Raw genomic sequence first — 17024 nt, forward strand, 5'->3', positions numbered from 1 at the left:
TGGAATTCAGAGAGAGGTAATGTGGGGTTGAAAAATGAAGGCAAGAGCTGGTTTGCAAAGGCTTTGTTCATCCCTTATCATATTTTCCACTAGGGTATCATATTAGTACTGAAAATCCTTCCAAGATTGATATGGTGGGGTTGAGCCTGTGTGCTGATCATTCTTGTATCAGTAGCCCCACACCCCACTACCACATCTACTTTATGATGTTCTCTGCCCTGTTCTTTGCTCTGGGAAACTTAGCTGTTCGTATCCATCACCAAGGCCTCTTCTACTCTATCAGCAAGTTGTTTGACACCAGAAGGTGATCAGAGGGCACGGGGAAATGTGTTTAGGTTATTTATTTTCCACTTTCCATGTGCCTCACTGAAGTCCTGGTGGTGATTGTGTGTCTACTACTCTTCTGACAACACTATCCCCTCACCTTGACTCATCAGAACTGGAAGTGGAAACGGCTTCTCGCTTTTGCTGTTACCTGGATGACTCACCATCTTTTATTTGTTCTTTCTACCTTCCTATCCCTCTGTCCGTGCTTATTTCAGCAAACTGTTTTCTGCTGATGCTTTTGTATCTGCCTGATTCCCACCAGGACCTTGACTAATACAGTATAAGAAATGCAACCGTTAAATCTTGCTACTGATTCTCAGTTGACTAACATCAATGTGTTTTATTTGCTACTCATAATTACTTTGTTTCATTCAGAAATCTTTAAACACCTTCATGAATTCCTACACACTTACCTCCTAAAATGATTGAGAATCAATATATGAGTTAGGCAGCCATTATTTTTACAACACAGATAAATTAGTTTTGAATTTCATATATATTTAGCAAGTAAATGTCTTCTGTCTTGGCTCTATAGAAAGCATTACGATGTAGTACAAAGTTCTAAAATCTAGTCATTTTGCAAGTGTCATAGACTTCATTGTCAATGGAAATATGAGTTGAGATGTGCTCTCAGTTTCCCAAGTTGTAGCCCCTTTTTTGTCCAGTGGCAAACATTTCTGAATATTTAAGAATGAACCACAAGGCTCCAGATATCCATTTACTGTTTTTAATGGGAATTAAAATAATGTCAAAGCAGTATGAATTGCACACATGCAGAGAGAGGAGTAATCTCAAGTATCAACATAAGTTGAATGGGGAACCTGGGCTTCCAACCCCACCTAGCAGTAGCAGAGGTGCAGTCCCCTTTCCACCCTCCACTAAAGCATTGCCAGAAAAGGCTAGCTCCAACTGAAGGTTTAAATAAGATCCTGAGTCTGACAACATAATACCCTAAATGTCTAGGCTTCCATTTGAAATCACTCATCAAACTAAGAAAAAGGAAACTCTCAGGTTGAATGTAAAAGGACCATCAACAGTCACCCACGCTGAAATGACAATAGATGACAGAGTTATCTCCCAAGGATATTAAAACAGCCGTCATTAAAAAAAATGGTTCAGTAAGCAATTACAAACTTGCTTGCAACAAATAGAAACTAGAAAGTCTCAGCAAGAAATAGAAGACAGAACAAAATGAAATTTTACAACTGAAAAATACAGTAATCAAAGTAAAATTCAATAGTGGTCTGAGCAGCAGATTAGAGGGGGCAGAGGGCAAAATCTGTGAACAGGAAGATAGAACAATAGAAATTACCCAGTCTGAACAAGAAAGAAAATAGACTGACAAAAAAAGAACAGATCTTCAGTGACCTTGTGGGATTATAACAAAAGATCTATGATGCATGTCATCACAATCCTGAAAGGAGAGAAAAAAATAAAGTGCTGCTGAATAAGTGCATAAAGAATTAATGGCTTAAAAATAACCAAATTTGGAAAAAGACAGAAACGTACAGTTTCAAGAAGCTGACAAATCCAAAGAGATAATCCCAAAGAGATCTGTGCCTGTACCCATCATAGTCAAACTTCTGAAAACTAGTGATGAAGAAAAAAAATCTTGAAAGCAGTGAAAGAGAAAGGATACTTTATAGGCAAAAAAAAAAAAAAAAAAAAAAAAAAAAAAGAAAGAAAGAAAGAAAAAAAGAATCAAATGACAGAATTTCTTATGAGAAGCCATAGAATCCAAAAGGAAATGGCATGACATCTTTCATGTGATTAAAGAAAAGAACTGTCAATGTCCAGAAAATAGAAGAAGAGGCAACACCTCCAAACGTATTTTGTGAGGCAAGAAGTAATCTGATTCCAAAACCAGACAAACACAGTACAAAAAAAAGAAAACTGCAGACCAATATCCTCCTAGATACAGAGACAGAAATTCTTAACAAAATGTGATAAATCATATTAACTAGCTAAAAAAGAATAATGACATGATCTTATCAGTTATGCAGAAAAAAAGGTTAGGCAAAATTTAACACCCATTCATGAAAAAAAAACCTCTCAGGAAACTAGGAAAAAAGAAGGACTTCAACCTGATAAAGAACATCTACAAAAATCCTATAGCTAACATAATAATGGTGTAGGATTTTAATACCTTTTTCGTAATAGCAGGATCAAAATAAGGTATTTACTTTCAGCCCTGCTATTCCTCATAGTGCTGGAAATTCGAGCTAGCACAAAAATGCAGGAGAAGTAAATAAAAGCATAAAAATCAGGATGGAAGAGTTAAAATTGCCCCTATTTGCAGATGTTATGACGGGCTATGTAAAACATCCCAGGGATTCCACAAGATTGCTCGTGGAGATAATGAGTTCAGCAAGGTCTCAGGATGCAAGATCAATATTCAAAAATTAATTGTATTTTTATATATAACAGTGGATTACTATAAATCAAAATTTTACATGTAATATCTTACAGTGACCCTCCCCCCCAGTAAAGAAAATACTTATGAACTTAACAAAACATTACAGGACTCCATGCTATAAACTCAAAAAAAAAAAAAAAAACCTGAAATAAGCAAAGACCTAAATGAATGGAGATACATAATGTGTTCATAGGCTGGGAAAAAGAACATAGCAAATATGTCAGTTATACCCCCAATTAATGTCTAGTTCTAATGCAATTCCTATCAAAATACCAGCAAGCTTTCTTGTATATATGGACAAGCATCATATTGTCTGAATCTGATATGCCTCATTTTTTCTGGCCTCAGTGCCAGTAAACTTCCCATTACCAGCGCATTTCCTCATTGAACTTACTTAAATAGAGGTTTTTTTAATCACCTAAGAAATATACGCTATCGTAGAATGTGTAGCATTTCAACCAAAGTAGATCATTGTGTGGAAGGGAAGTAGAAATGGCTGAGAAATATTTTTCCCAAATCAATATATTTGTGAACTTTATATAAAAATCTTAGTTTTCTTATTTCTTCTCAGCTTATTTATCCTGTGACGTTCTATTAGTGTTTAAAATTATGTTAAATAATTAAACAAGTGGGGAAAATGGCTCAGACTTCTCCCAATTTACATAAAGTGCTGCCGTTAAGGTTTTAAATTTCTTAAGAATTCACTCTTTGTTCACTTTTAAGTTTACCATAATCACTTCTTTCTAAGTAACAGTCCACCCACTCTATGATATAGAGGTCACTGGTCGATTTTAGAATATAAGCAAGGACCAGTCTTAATTTTACAATATATGTCTTAAAACTGTAGGCTAAAAAAATAATTTAAAAACATGCCTGCTAATGTAAGCCTTCAATGTAATAGAAATATGCTTTGTATTTTTTGAAAAAGTAAAGTTCTGTGTTTCAATTTGTTTCTTTTTCAAAATGGTAGTTTAGGAACCTCTGCTCTTTTCACTTTCTTTGTGCAGTCAGATGCATAACACATAGTAATATCATTATAGGCATATGAGACATAGGAGAGAAACAATATGATCACAATACAAAGCACTATTAGAAAGTACAGTATGACAAAATAAAGATAACCTACATATTGGAAATATATGCTGTGTTAATGGATTAGAAGACTCAACATGGTAAAAATGTCAGTTCTCCCCCAAATTAATCTATTTGATGCACTCTGAATCCAGAAAGATGTGTGGTTGGCTGATCTGTAGAACTATTTGTAGATAAATTTCTCTAAAATTTATATGGTAAGACACAGGACCCAGAATGCTAAAACAGTTTTGAAAAAGAATACAGTGAAAGGAATAACTCTACCTAATGCATAGGCATGTTAAATAGCTACAGTAAGTAATTAAGTCAGTATGGTACTGGCAGAGGGATAGACACATAAATTAATAGGCTAGAGTTGTAGTCCCAGAAATAGATCCACAAAAATAGGTCCAACTGATTTTTGACAAAGGTGCAAAAGTCATTCAATGGAAGGATAGTCTTCTCAATAAATGGCGTTGGGTCAATTGGAAATCTGTAAGTAGAAAAAAAAAAAAAAAGAAAACCTCACACTGTATACAAAAATGAACAAGTGAATTCAAAATCTGATTTAAATGTAAATATCAAATGACAAAAAATAGAAAAAAATAGAAAATTTTCATTAAGGCTTGGTGAAGCGTTCATAACCCTGTTACCAAAAGCACCATGTAAGAAAAAATTCAATAGATGGGACTTTATAAAAATTTAAAATTTTTGCTTTGAAACTGCTCTATTAAGAAAATGAAAAGACAAGCTACAGACTGCGAGAATATACTAGCAAACCACACATCTAACAAAGGACTCTTATCCAGAATATATAAAGAACACTCAAAACTCAGCAGCTAAAAACAAAGTATCCAGCTGGAAAATGAGCAAAAGGTTTGAACAGACATTTCAGCAAAAGAGTATATTCAGTTGGCAAAAAAAAGGATGAGAAAAAAATGTTCAATGTTATTAGCCATTCAGAAAATTCAAATTAACACTGTCAAGATATAAGAGAAAAATTAATGTATATAGTATATATTATATATACATGTACATATATGTATATATGTGTGTATATGTATATGTATTTGGACAATGCCAAATTCCAAGGAGGATGTGGAGAAACTAGATTTCTCACATCGCTGGCAGATATGAAAATGGTACAGACCCTCTGGAGAACATTTAGGCGGTTTGTTTTAGAAACTAAGCACATATTTACCATATGACCCAACAACTTTACTTCTGGGCATTAATCCAGATAAATGAAAAAAATATATATGATTATTTGGCAGCTATCTTTGCAGTAACCAAAAACTGGAAATAACCAAAATGTCCTACAATAAATGAATATTTAGACTATAGTACATCCATAAGATGGAATTTACTCAACAATGAAAGTAAACAGGCTATTGATGCAGGTAACAACTTGAATGGATCTTTGGGATGTTATGCTAACTGAAAAAAAGCTAATCTCAGAAGACCACACACTGAATGATTGCCTTTATCTAACATTCTTGAAATGATAGGATTGCAGTGATGAAAAACAAACTTGTGGGTGCCAGGCTGGTGGAGGAACAGGATGTTTATTGTGACTATAAAGGGAAAACACAGGGAAGATTTTTGTGGTCTTTGAAACTTTTTCTGAATCTATAATTATTCAAATTAAAAGGTTTTTTAAATGTTTGAAAAATCCTGCTCTGCCAATTATTAACCATGGGAACTTGAGCAAGTACCTTGGCCAGTCATCTGTATAATGAGGTTTCTAAAACCTTTTGCAGTGTAGTTACTGTGGGAACTAAATGAGAGGTAAGTGATCACAGGAAAATAGTGACATGGTCTGAACTAGAGTTCCCTGTCTTTGGGCTAATTTTTATTTTATGTACCTTTCACTTTTTCCAGTTATCTTAAGCATATCTTCCCACCTAGATAATAAACCCTTAAAGGAAATATCAGTATTATACGTTAATTTAGAATTTCTTACAGGTGCCCGAACAAATTCTCATTATTGGCTAAGGCTGAAAGAAAATTAAGATGAACCTGCAGGCATCCAGATCTGAGTTTTTGGTACTTTAGATATTAACCAAGACAAGTTTTTGGTATATTTGGAGCCACAGTTTGTTTTAGAAACATACCCTTGAGGGTTTTTCAAAATTGGCCATGGGTGAGACCTGTAAAACACAGAGTACTGGGTCCTACACCGAGAGTTTCTTATTTTTCAGATCTAATGTGTGCTTGTATTTCTAAAAAGTTCCCATGTGATGCTGCTGGTTCGTGGATCACACTTTACAAATCACTGACAAACTGTACATATGCCTTGGCCTAAACCTTGGCTTACGTCTATAGGAGACTGAAATCACATGCTATAAAGGAACTTACACTGTGGGCGATAGCACACCCCATTGCACAGGACACTGATGCTAACATTGCATGCTAGGATCCATGTCACTCCTAACATTTTTCTTATTATGTTTTATAAAATTGTTGCTTATATGCATATTTAGACAACCACATAAGGAGAAGAAATGAAGTGACATATGGAGAAGATAATTTAAAATTGATTCTGGATGATCATAATTTAAATACTATTACCCAAAATTAAAATCAGGGCTTATGTTTTATTTCATATAGATTTTATTGGGGGAATGGTAATATTATGATGCTATTCTAAAGTATAAAATGCAGAATTTACTATTAAAGTAAACATCATAGTCTGACTCCACCTGTCAGGGTTTTTTTTTTTTTTTTCCTGTTTTTATCTATAATTTATTTCCGTGCTGAGCAATTGAATGCTTGACATAGAAAAATGAGTCTGTCACTTTAACAAATGGTACTATAAAAACACTCAAACAAATAATTTTGGCAGAGATGATTATGATTTCAAAAGGAATATCTTTCTAAAAAGTGTTACTAGTGTTTCCTCTCAATAGTAGACTCACTTGTTGCATTAAAAATGAAAACAAACAAAATAAAGAAGCCTTCTCTTGGCAAAGACTAGTTTACAGACTTGCGGAACATGTTACGACTGTGTTCATTTACTACAGAAAACTTCTTTTAAGAAGTTACATAACTGATCAACTCAGTGTCTAAGAGGATGGTATCTTACTAATTCTCACCACATAAACTGAAGGAAGAGTAATTGGTGAGTGAAAAAGTTCTGTCGCATTTTAGGAGGATTTCTTCGTTCCATTATAAAAGTGCTCTTTATCTTAGCAGAAAACTTGTCCTGTGAGACCTATACACATTCTGCCTTCACAGCTCAGCTGCTTCATTCTGCTGTTGCTTCTCTTATTCAGACTGTCGGCATCATCAGTACATGACTTTTGATTGGATCCCCAGGGTAGAAATTAAGTTTGGTAGACAGTGGATACATAACGAATGCATTGATTATTCTGGGCATTTCGTTTTGTTAGTAGAGTAAAATTTTTAGTGTTGTGGAGAGGGTTAAAAAAAAAGGAAAGGCATTTAAAAATCTATTCTGGATCAGGAATTTCTGCTCTTTTACTTCAGAAATGTGCATACAGCTTCAGAAAGTATTGTTATAGAAATGTCCTGAAGAGTTTTTATGTTTAGAAGGCTGTGAGAGCAAGTACTGCATCCACTGTGCTTCTCCAGTTTGGATATTAATGGGTGCACATTTGAACACTATGTGAATTCACAGGACTTGCCATGCTAGAAGCACAACCTTATATGTAGTGGCCATGGGCAGTCCTATTATGGGAAACCAACTTGAGAGAACAGGCGGGTCACTTGCTTCTGCGCAGGTCCTGGAATTTGAAATATCCAGGGGCCTCTACAGAATCCTGGCATCAGTTACTATGTTGACTCACTCAGTGTTGGGATCACTCACTTTCCCCTTACAGGACTCAGATCTTGGAGGCAGTTCACTCCAGGGAAAAACGAATAGGAAAACTGAAGTCTTATTTTTTAAAGGCTGCTGAAGTTGATTGGTTTCTCATCATTTCTAAACCTACTGGAGCAGTACAGTTGAGAGAAAATTTACCAAGATTTTTATCGCTGTCTCAATAATATACTTTTCTTTTTCCAAATGCTCTGGTGGGAAGAAGTAGAGGACTGTTGTAAGTACAAAGTAACTAAAAATATTTTTTTACCTTGGCATTTTTACCTTGTAGTTTGTAACAAGCTCACTGATTAGGCTGATTGATTTAAACTTATTATAGTAGATTGTGAATAAGCATAAATGTTACATGTACTGTACACGTATATATGTGCAGGTGTACATGTTTCTCATGGGAAAAACTTTTCAATAGAAATGAGGTAGAGTTTAAACTTTCTCCTTTGTAAATATAATCGAATGCATCTTTCCTACTTAAGAAACGATGAAAGTAATGGGCTATGCACCACTGGCCTGGAGTATTTGTCACAAACCATTTTAATTGCTGTGAAATAGTTTGTGTACCTGAGCTATTATCATGATTATTTGATACTTCTGTTTTTAGTGATGGTTACATGTGGGGTAGTGACCTGACACATATTCTCAATGAACTAATTGCTATATAGGAATGACATGTGGACGCCTCAAGGTTAGAAAAACTTTATCTGGCATATTGTGGGGAAAAAATAAAGAGTAAAATGAATTATAGTGGATAAATGGAGGTTGAGAAAAATATTGATAAATATTTAATTTAAAAGTTCCTTTCTTATATTGCTTTTAGTATTCTGAATGTTCTTTTCTGTGGCATACCATGAAAATTCTTTCAAATAATGATATAATCTATGCTGGAAAATGACCAGATATTTTTCTTGAGAAAACAACGTAAAAATATGAGGGGCTTCTCATCATATTTTGCAGTAAAGTCATGGTGTTGTTTCATGTCTATGATGACTTAGCTTTTCAGTAAAGCTTTTTAGTTTGGCTTTTTATATAAATGACAATTGTTTTGTTTACTTTTCAAAAAGTAATGATGACTAATGAAAAATTTTTAAATTGTGTGTGGCACAACAGTGAAAATAATGTATAAAAATAATATATGAGGAATGCAAAGTGTCCCAAAGAGATGGATGAAGTCGATTATCAATTTTTTCCTACCTTTGACTTGTGGATTATAGTCATTCTAAAATAGATATGAGGGCAACGCCTGTAATTAAGAATGAAAAAAGGAAATCTCTCCAAAGAAGTAACTCTTTAAAACTTCTGGGAAAAGAGTCACAACAGAAGTTTTACCTCTAGAAAAAACTGCAGAAAAAAATTAACATTATACATTTACTGAGTCATAAAAGACACTACCACATTTTATAGTAAAACATTGTATATAATTTCCTTAGTTTATACATTTCTTTGTTGAGCATCAGAATTGCGTTCTGTTTGAACAAACCATTCTATTTACTAATATTGCAGAAATAAAATAGCATATGTTTGTTCTTTGTAATACACACATATTTATCAATTGATCACTCGATATAGCCAAAATTAAAACCATAAACCATTATATAGAGCGGTTTAGGAAGAATAGCAAAGATTTAATTCTGGAATAAAGCAAGGTAAACCTACTGTCTGCTTTGTCAGAGATACTCAAGTAACTTTTAAAATTCTTAATTAAAATTTGAAGAAAGCTAGCCTTCTTGGGCCAGCCCTGTAGGACTTTATTATAGTACCCTTTAAACTATCAGGTAATGCTTAGGCTATGTGACAGTGAGTTTGTTAAGCGAAAATAAATATATTCACAAGGTTATATTAAACATTAACTTTTATTGGTTGACAACATACTACTATTTGAATGTTTTGATGATTGAATCCAGTTTTTAAAATTGCCTTAGTTTGAGAAACTTAAAAGAGTACATACATTTGGTTGGGTTTTAACCAAAATAAGTTACCAATTAATAGAGGTCACTGTATTAACATAAGTATTGTTACTTTTAGAATTACTTAAATATTGCATTGCAAAGAAGCATTCAAATAATCCATTGCAAATATACATTTTATTAGTTTTTTTTAGATGACGCAGATTATCTTGAGGTCTAATAAAATCATCTTTTAGGATTTTACTTGCATACTCTTTTAAAGTCATCTTAACTATGAAAAAGAGATTGCTGATCTAAATAGATAACTTACTTTCTACATTGATAGGCTTTCTGCATCTCTTACGCAGTGTAACAGTATGGAAAATATAGTAGCAAATATCACGTAGTAGTTACTCTAAGCCTAAAAAAAAAAAAAACTGTCCTGTGCAAAGTTACGTTATTTAAGAAAAACAGGTGTCGGTTGACACTTCTTCAGCTAGACATTACTGAAATATAAATTCATAATTTGAACAGAGATATTAATCCAGCTTCCTTTTTAGTCCTGAAATATTCATTTGAAATCATTGTAGTCCAAGTCATTTGCTACATGTGAAACAAATTTTAAAGTTCTTAACCACTTGTGTGGTTTAATAAAAGAGATTAAAATCTTTGTTGTCTGGAAGTCAGGTAGTTTTTTTAAATTCTATTTTATTATCTTTCATCATAACTTTATCACAAAAATAAAACAAAGTGATTTCCCAAACTTTTCTTCCCCTTCCACCTTATACTGTAATATTTCTCCAACTTATTAAAAATGACTTATCTTATTTTTTATTAAACATTCTTTCTTCAATTGTTAATACAAGAAATACGGTATTTTGCTGTGACTATATATCTTTATATAAACACACACATACACATTTAAATCACAAAGTTACTTAATTAAGAGAGACGTCAAAAATTAATTGGAAATTAACCTTTCTTTAAAGATAATTTTCTGTTTATGTGTTTTATTTTCTATTTAAATACACATCTTTTTTTAAAGAAACTGGCAAATAAGAGTAAGGACAGAAATATAACAAACCATGAAGGGAGAAGCAGACCTAGGTTTTATGGAGCCTGAGATTGTATAGTTGGAGGAAGGGAACTCTTTTAAAAAAGTAATACAAAACTATGAGTACAAAAGTAGGTAGGACTTGGGAGGAGCCAATGTAACTGAAGGGATTTAGGGCTTAAGCTTTAAACGTGTCAGGGGAAATCACCTCTGTATGGAGAGTTTCATTGTGGTTGAATCTTTTCCCACTTACATTTTAAAATAAAAATGGGTGCTAGTTATATTTCTTTAAATCGTACATTTTTTCTCAAAGACAAGCTTTTATTTAATGAAGATTAGAGAGTTAAAAGAATTTATAATAGTAGGAATTTGACATTTCTGCCTTTCATTCTCAAAAGATACGCTGATTAAAGTGATGTCAAACTCAGTTAACCGAGGCAGTGCAGTTATTTGAGATATACAGGGTATGTAATTTGAAGGCAAGCCAAATCACAATGAGAAGGAGTAATGATGACCTTGGTTTATTTTTATACAATGCATTCAGGTTTTTATTGGATTCAGAGGGAGACAACAGTTTTCTTTCTCACAAAGTCCTGCTAGAGTCCTAGGAGATTTGTGTTCTGTTATCAAGGCAGTTGGTTCATATCGGCACATTTTGTTGGGAAGGTCATGGGCTGCAGTATGGGAAATGAGAAGACCTTTCTTATTAAACACAACCGAGTACCACAGTGTAATTTCGTGAAAATATTTCTCTTTGGGGAGTATAGTCCATGCAACAGACTGAACTTCAAAACACAAACAAGCAAATAAACAAATACTTCGTGGTCTTAATCTTTTTCCTAATTTAAAAACATCTGGTCATTCAACTTCCTTGGAGTTTCCTGCTATACAATATTGACAGACTCATATTCATAACATGTTTGGAGTTCTGAAGTTTAATTTTAATACACATATAAAACTTAGATTGGCAATGTAATAGTATAGTTTAGTGTTGTTGTTGTTGTTTTTTTTTACCAATTTGGAAAGGGTTTATCTACTCCTGTCACATGTAGAATTTTCCTGATCATCTTTATATTTGTGAAATATCAAGCTCCCTCTAGTTAATAGCAAGAGTGAAAATGTCTTTCAGAGATTCTGATATCTTCTCCTGAAGGGGAGAGTAACCCTGCTTTTTGTAAATCACTCATGTGCAAATCATAGTTTGAAGATCAGCAGCTAAGATGATTTGGTTTGCTTTTTTCCTGAAACTTACAGTATAGAAACCCGTTTTCTCCTATATTATTACATATTAGAATTTTGCAAGTGCCTTTTTAAACCAGATGGCTCCTCCAGGGATTCTGAAACACTTTAACTCCCAGGAACACAGCCTTTCTCCTTCCCCATTCAAGATTACTGCCCTGAATATGGCCCTAAAACCACAAAATGAAACCCCTTGGCACCAGTGTTTTAAGGGAATCTTCAGTGTTTCAGCCACAATTCTGATCAGCAGCAGGCAGATGAGGATGAAGAAGGGAAATGGCCTTGCTCACTCACATTTAAAAGGGTCCTAATCTTCCCACCACACGACCTCGGCTTCATGCTCATTAACAAAACCAAAGGGCACTGTTCCTTCTCCTAGAGCTGGAGTCTTCCACGTAGGCTACCATTTTAAGGAAGAATTTCCTTTCAGCTCTGTGTTCATTCTTTGTATTTTGATAGTCACTCAATACCTCAGAATTTCAGTAGGTGAAAGAAGACGCAGAGCAATTTTCTGGGGTGTGACAATCCCTAGAGGTGACTTTGCATAGTGTATTTAATGATATTAAGCCCTGAGAAAATGTGTTCCTAGCAATCTGGACTGAGTTTGGAAATCAATTTCTTCCCAGTCTCCTTATTATCTTTTACCTTCTGCCTCAGTGTCTCACTTTTGCTTTGTGATTATGCACCCTGTTCTTAACTAATGGAAGATGAGGGGAGAATTGACAATTATCCCTTAACTGGAATGGAATTGTCATTTCAGTGCTATGCTGGTGAAATGTTGATGCTGCTGTTATTTTGGGTGTTCAAAAATGAATCTTCCAGACTATTAATTCAGCATTTTGATTCTGTCTAATTTTAAGGAAATGACTTTCCATAAATTTTAAATGCTGGAAAAATGATTTTTATACATCTGTTTGGAAAGCTGAAATATATCTAAGGCTAGTTAAAAATATTTAGTCTTATGCTACTGTTCAAGCCAAAAAACCTGAGGAAACGCTTTGCCTCTATTTTTATTTATTTCATTTTGTTATTTAATTTATTTTGTAGTAGAAATTGGGTTGTTTTAACGAATAGGAGGAATATCAAAGTGCATTACGTGAAAACCAATGCTTATCCATGTAATAAAGTCAGAATGTAAGTAGCTGAATGAGTTTTAAACAGGGTTAACAAGAGTTTTTTAAATGCTTTAAAAAATCGTATGTTTGAATTGTCATACTTTTAGTTTATATTTAATAAGTACTGAACCCATTTATGGGCATTACAACAATGAAGAATTTATCTGCCAGAATAACATGTAGGCTTTTACCAGCTTATCTTCAACTTTTAGATGTATTTTATCTCCACCATTATGAAATAATTGATGTTTTAAAAAGATCGGTGTTAATTGAGCACAATTAGCATTACAGTGTCTCATTATGCCCAAGTATGGGCAAATAAAGGGTTATCCTTTCAACATTTTTTACCTTCTTCTTGGCTTTTGCTTTGTTTTGTTTTAAATTGCTCTCCCCCCTCCCATTCTGCTTTTGGCTAAGACTGTCATGGAATCAGGACTATAAAAGGGCATAAACATCAGTGGCTTTTTGCTCATTCTTGGCACCCATCTTTATTTGCACACAACTTGTCTGCTCCTTTATCAGATTACAGCAGCAATAGTACCTTAGCCTGAGCTAAGTGCTGACTTAAAGGGCATGGGAGTCAGCACACTGTTACAAGTGCAGATTTTAGCCTTGGAATCCACGTGAGGTCAAACTAAAGAAATTAGAAAGAGAAAAATCATAGAATCAGAACTGCTCAAGTATTTTCATCAAGGGCAAGTTGAGTAATTCTTTTTATATCGACACTCAAGAGGGCACTATTAGAAATAGATTGCTAACTAAGCGGACAGAATGTTATCAAAATAGTTGAGGAACTGATAAAATTATGTATGAAAATAGTGAATCCCAATGGCTCTCAGATATTGGAAAATAACTAGGAAGGAAAAGGGAAAATTAGACTCTAAAGAATGTAACCAGATATGTTGGCACATAGGTGGTTAACTGAAAGAGCTTACTGGAAGCTCAGACAGCTGGGGAATCCTGATTTAGTAGAGCCTGAAGGGCAGGTCAGGAGCCATGTGAACAGCTGCTGAAGAGCTAGAGGATGCCTCTGGATTAGGTGTACATACCCCGTCTCTAATGGGCTATGTCAGAGAGCACCAAATGTTATCACAGAGTTTACTTCGCTCAGGCCTATGGACTTTGCAGTGTTTTACTTTAAATGTTTGGAAATAGATTTGCTCTCAAAACAAATCCAGAAATAAAAGTATCAAAGGAAGTGACTCTGTAAAGTTTGTACTGTGTAGGTTTCAGTGACCATTGTTTAAAGAAGGAACCGTATGTTACTCATTCATCCATTCGGTCCTGTAACTAATATATATTGAGTGCCTACTTGTGCCGAGTACTGCGCCATGCTCCTAGAGATTATGTTCTAAATAAGTGAGATCATTGGGATGAGAATTTAGGGGGAAAAAATACACACACACACACATATACACAAACACATATATACACACACTATTTAAATTGAATTTGGGATAAGGGCTACAGAGTAAAGCACACATTGTGATAATGTATAATACTGAGACCTAGACTAGTGTTAGAAATTGGGAAAGAATTCCTAGGAAAATGACACTCAATGTATGACAGAAGAATGAGGTTGTGGAATAGTTGTCCAAGGGAAAAAGACAGCAGAAAAATGTTACATTCAGAGGGAACAACATATGTGAAGATGTAACTTCGTATGAAGAAAGAACTAAAAGATCAGTATAGTAAGTGAGGCAAAGTCTGGAACAAGCATTCAGCTGAGACGGTGGACAGGGTCCAGTCATTAGAGCCTCAAAGGTCATGGAAATGATTTTTTTCTGTAGAATAAGATCAGTGAACAGCCTTTTAAGGGTTTCAGGTAAGGCAGTGATATGACCGTGTAGGTTTGTTTGTTTTACAAATATCACTCTGTTTTGCAAAGAAGAGAGAAGAGGTGTTCTTCATAGATGAAGGACTATCAATCTGAAACTATCAATCTTGTAGCTTCTACAAGGACAAAAGAAGGTGATGTTGACTAGAATGGTGACAGTGGAATTGAAAGAAGTGGATTTATTCAAGATTTATTTATGAGAGAGAGTCAGTAGGAATTGGTGTTGAGTTGGATATCGTGTCCTCCATGACATAAAGAATTGAGTGGATAATGGTGCCATTTACAAGGAGAAGACTTGAAGGAAGCTGGAATAATGGAACAGATTGGGGGTGTGGATTAATTTTTTTTCATGGAGAGAGTGGGTACTGTGGATATGGGGATGTGAAGCCTACAAATGGAGTCACTACTGGGGACTTAAAGTATGAGCCATGGAGTGTGGATGAGACTTAGCTAGAAAGATCATATAGAGCCTGAAGAGAAGGAGGTCAGGAATTCAATGTGGGAGACAAGAATACTTCAGAAAATCATAGAAGAGACATCTAGAAAGAATGATGAAATCCTAAGGAAAATAATATTTCTGTAAAGGGGAGTGTGCCTTTCAATCTCCAGTTTAATGACTTTATGAATGAGGAGCTCACTTGTAGCACCAGGTGTCTTGCTTTCCACGATTCTGCCATCTATTTACCCCTAATTGCCTCTCCCATATTGATATTTCTATGCAATATCACCAAAATGTTGCTTTAGTAGAAAAGCTTCAATAAATATTTAAATTGTATAATGTATTCAGCTTTTTCCTGTACTCTGTGCTTCCTAAAAATACCTTCTTCGGAAACCCGATTTCAACTGACTACTGTATAATGAAATGAGCCTTCATTGTAAAACATTTATCATAGTCTGAATTTCAATTGCTCAGTCAGAGTTGTTAAGCAATATGAAAAATCATCCTTTGGAGAATACAGAATTGCATAGATATGACAAGGTAAGTTTGCACTTTATTTAATGCAATTTTAGTTAATATAGATGCTTATTGGAAAAATGTCTAAAATTTCTTGAGAGCCATTTAGTAAAATTGATTATTCTTAAACCCACAAAAATGGTTCAAAAATACTTAGAAAACATTGACAATTCAGTTTAAATAAAACTAGAATTGTACTGGAGAAATAGAAGGTACTTGAGTAATTGAAATTTAGTCATGGATGAGTGTAATGTGCTTATCAGTTAGCTTTTGGGGAAGTAAGACTAGATAGACTATTAATATGATATTGAGCAAATTTTACCATTAGGTTTTTACTTGTTTGTAAATAAACACTGTTGAACATCTACAGTGTGCTCTTGGCCTTTTGTAAAATTACAACTCTGTAAGTCAGAAACAAATAGAGACACACACACACATAAATACAACTACTGTAATATGTCAAGAGAGTTATAAACCATAATACAAATCAGCCATAAATGATTACTTATGGATGATGTGATTATGAAAGTTTTATTGAAGAATCCACCTTTACAAGTAGGCCTTAGAGTATGGACTAATGAGACCTTGATCTATCCTACATGCGGTTACTGATAGTACCTTGTATGTGCATAGTGATAGTCTAGGTTCATCTAGTCTTCAAAGATAGTATGTAGCATTCATCAAGGCTATAGCAAGTATTAAGCATTTTTCTGAGTATTTTATACATATACAGGTCATTTTCATTACAGCTGTGGGACGAAGAGGATACAATTATCCATATTTAACAGATGAGGATACTGAGGTACAGGGAGCTTAAGTAATTTGCTTAAGGTAGCTCAGCTTGTACACACTAGAGTCAAGATTTGAGCGGTGGCAGAATGATCTAAGGATTCAAGGTCCTTAACCGGTCAGCTGCCACAACCTCTCAGATTTTGATAAAGAGAGTCTGTCACTACTCTAGAGAGGATAGAGTAAAACACAAAATGGAAGGAATCATGGTGTCTTCTAACAAAAACTAAATATGTTCCACTGAGAATGTTCTTTAAAAAAAAAACTCATAAAACTTTTGTTTGCTCAAAGACTATAGAACCTGGCATATTATAATTAATTAGATAACAATTGAGATGTCCTGAATAACCCCATGTCCATCTTCTAGACCTTCTTAGAGGCTGTATATGATGATGTTTGTAATAAGTCACTTATTTTACTGTTTTATTCCTACCTCTGTCTTCTTACTGTGAGCACTTGAAGGATCAAAGAATAGAACTAATGCAACCCTTGGTCTGTTG

The 17024-nt window shown here is 34.3% G+C and overlaps 1 protein-coding gene across 9 annotated transcripts in view; it reads left to right on the forward strand.

The window, feature by feature from the left end:
• DMD (dystrophin) overlaps positions 1-17024 on the forward strand; it is a 1947932-nt gene that overhangs the window by 101176 nt on the left and 1829732 nt on the right. For 6 of the 9 annotated variants that reach the window (XM_031445590.2, XM_031445586.2, XM_031445589.2 and 3 more), the window contains exon 1: positions 7415-7872. The exons of 1 other annotated variant lie outside the window; for it this stretch is intronic. In XM_031445590.2, the coding sequence (XP_031301450.1) occupies positions 7842-7872 (31 nt within the window). In that variant the 5' untranslated portion in view covers positions 7415-7841. Of the gene's footprint in view, positions 1-7413; positions 7873-17024 lie in introns of those variants that run through there. 2 more of the 9 variants (XM_031445593.2, XM_064483311.1) reach the window with 1 other exon arrangement.

Source organism: Camelus dromedarius, chromosome X (genome assembly GCF_036321535.1).
Source record: "Camelus dromedarius isolate mCamDro1 chromosome X, mCamDro1.pat, whole genome shotgun sequence".
Lineage (NCBI taxonomy): Eukaryota > Metazoa > Chordata > Mammalia > Artiodactyla > Camelidae > Camelus > Camelus dromedarius.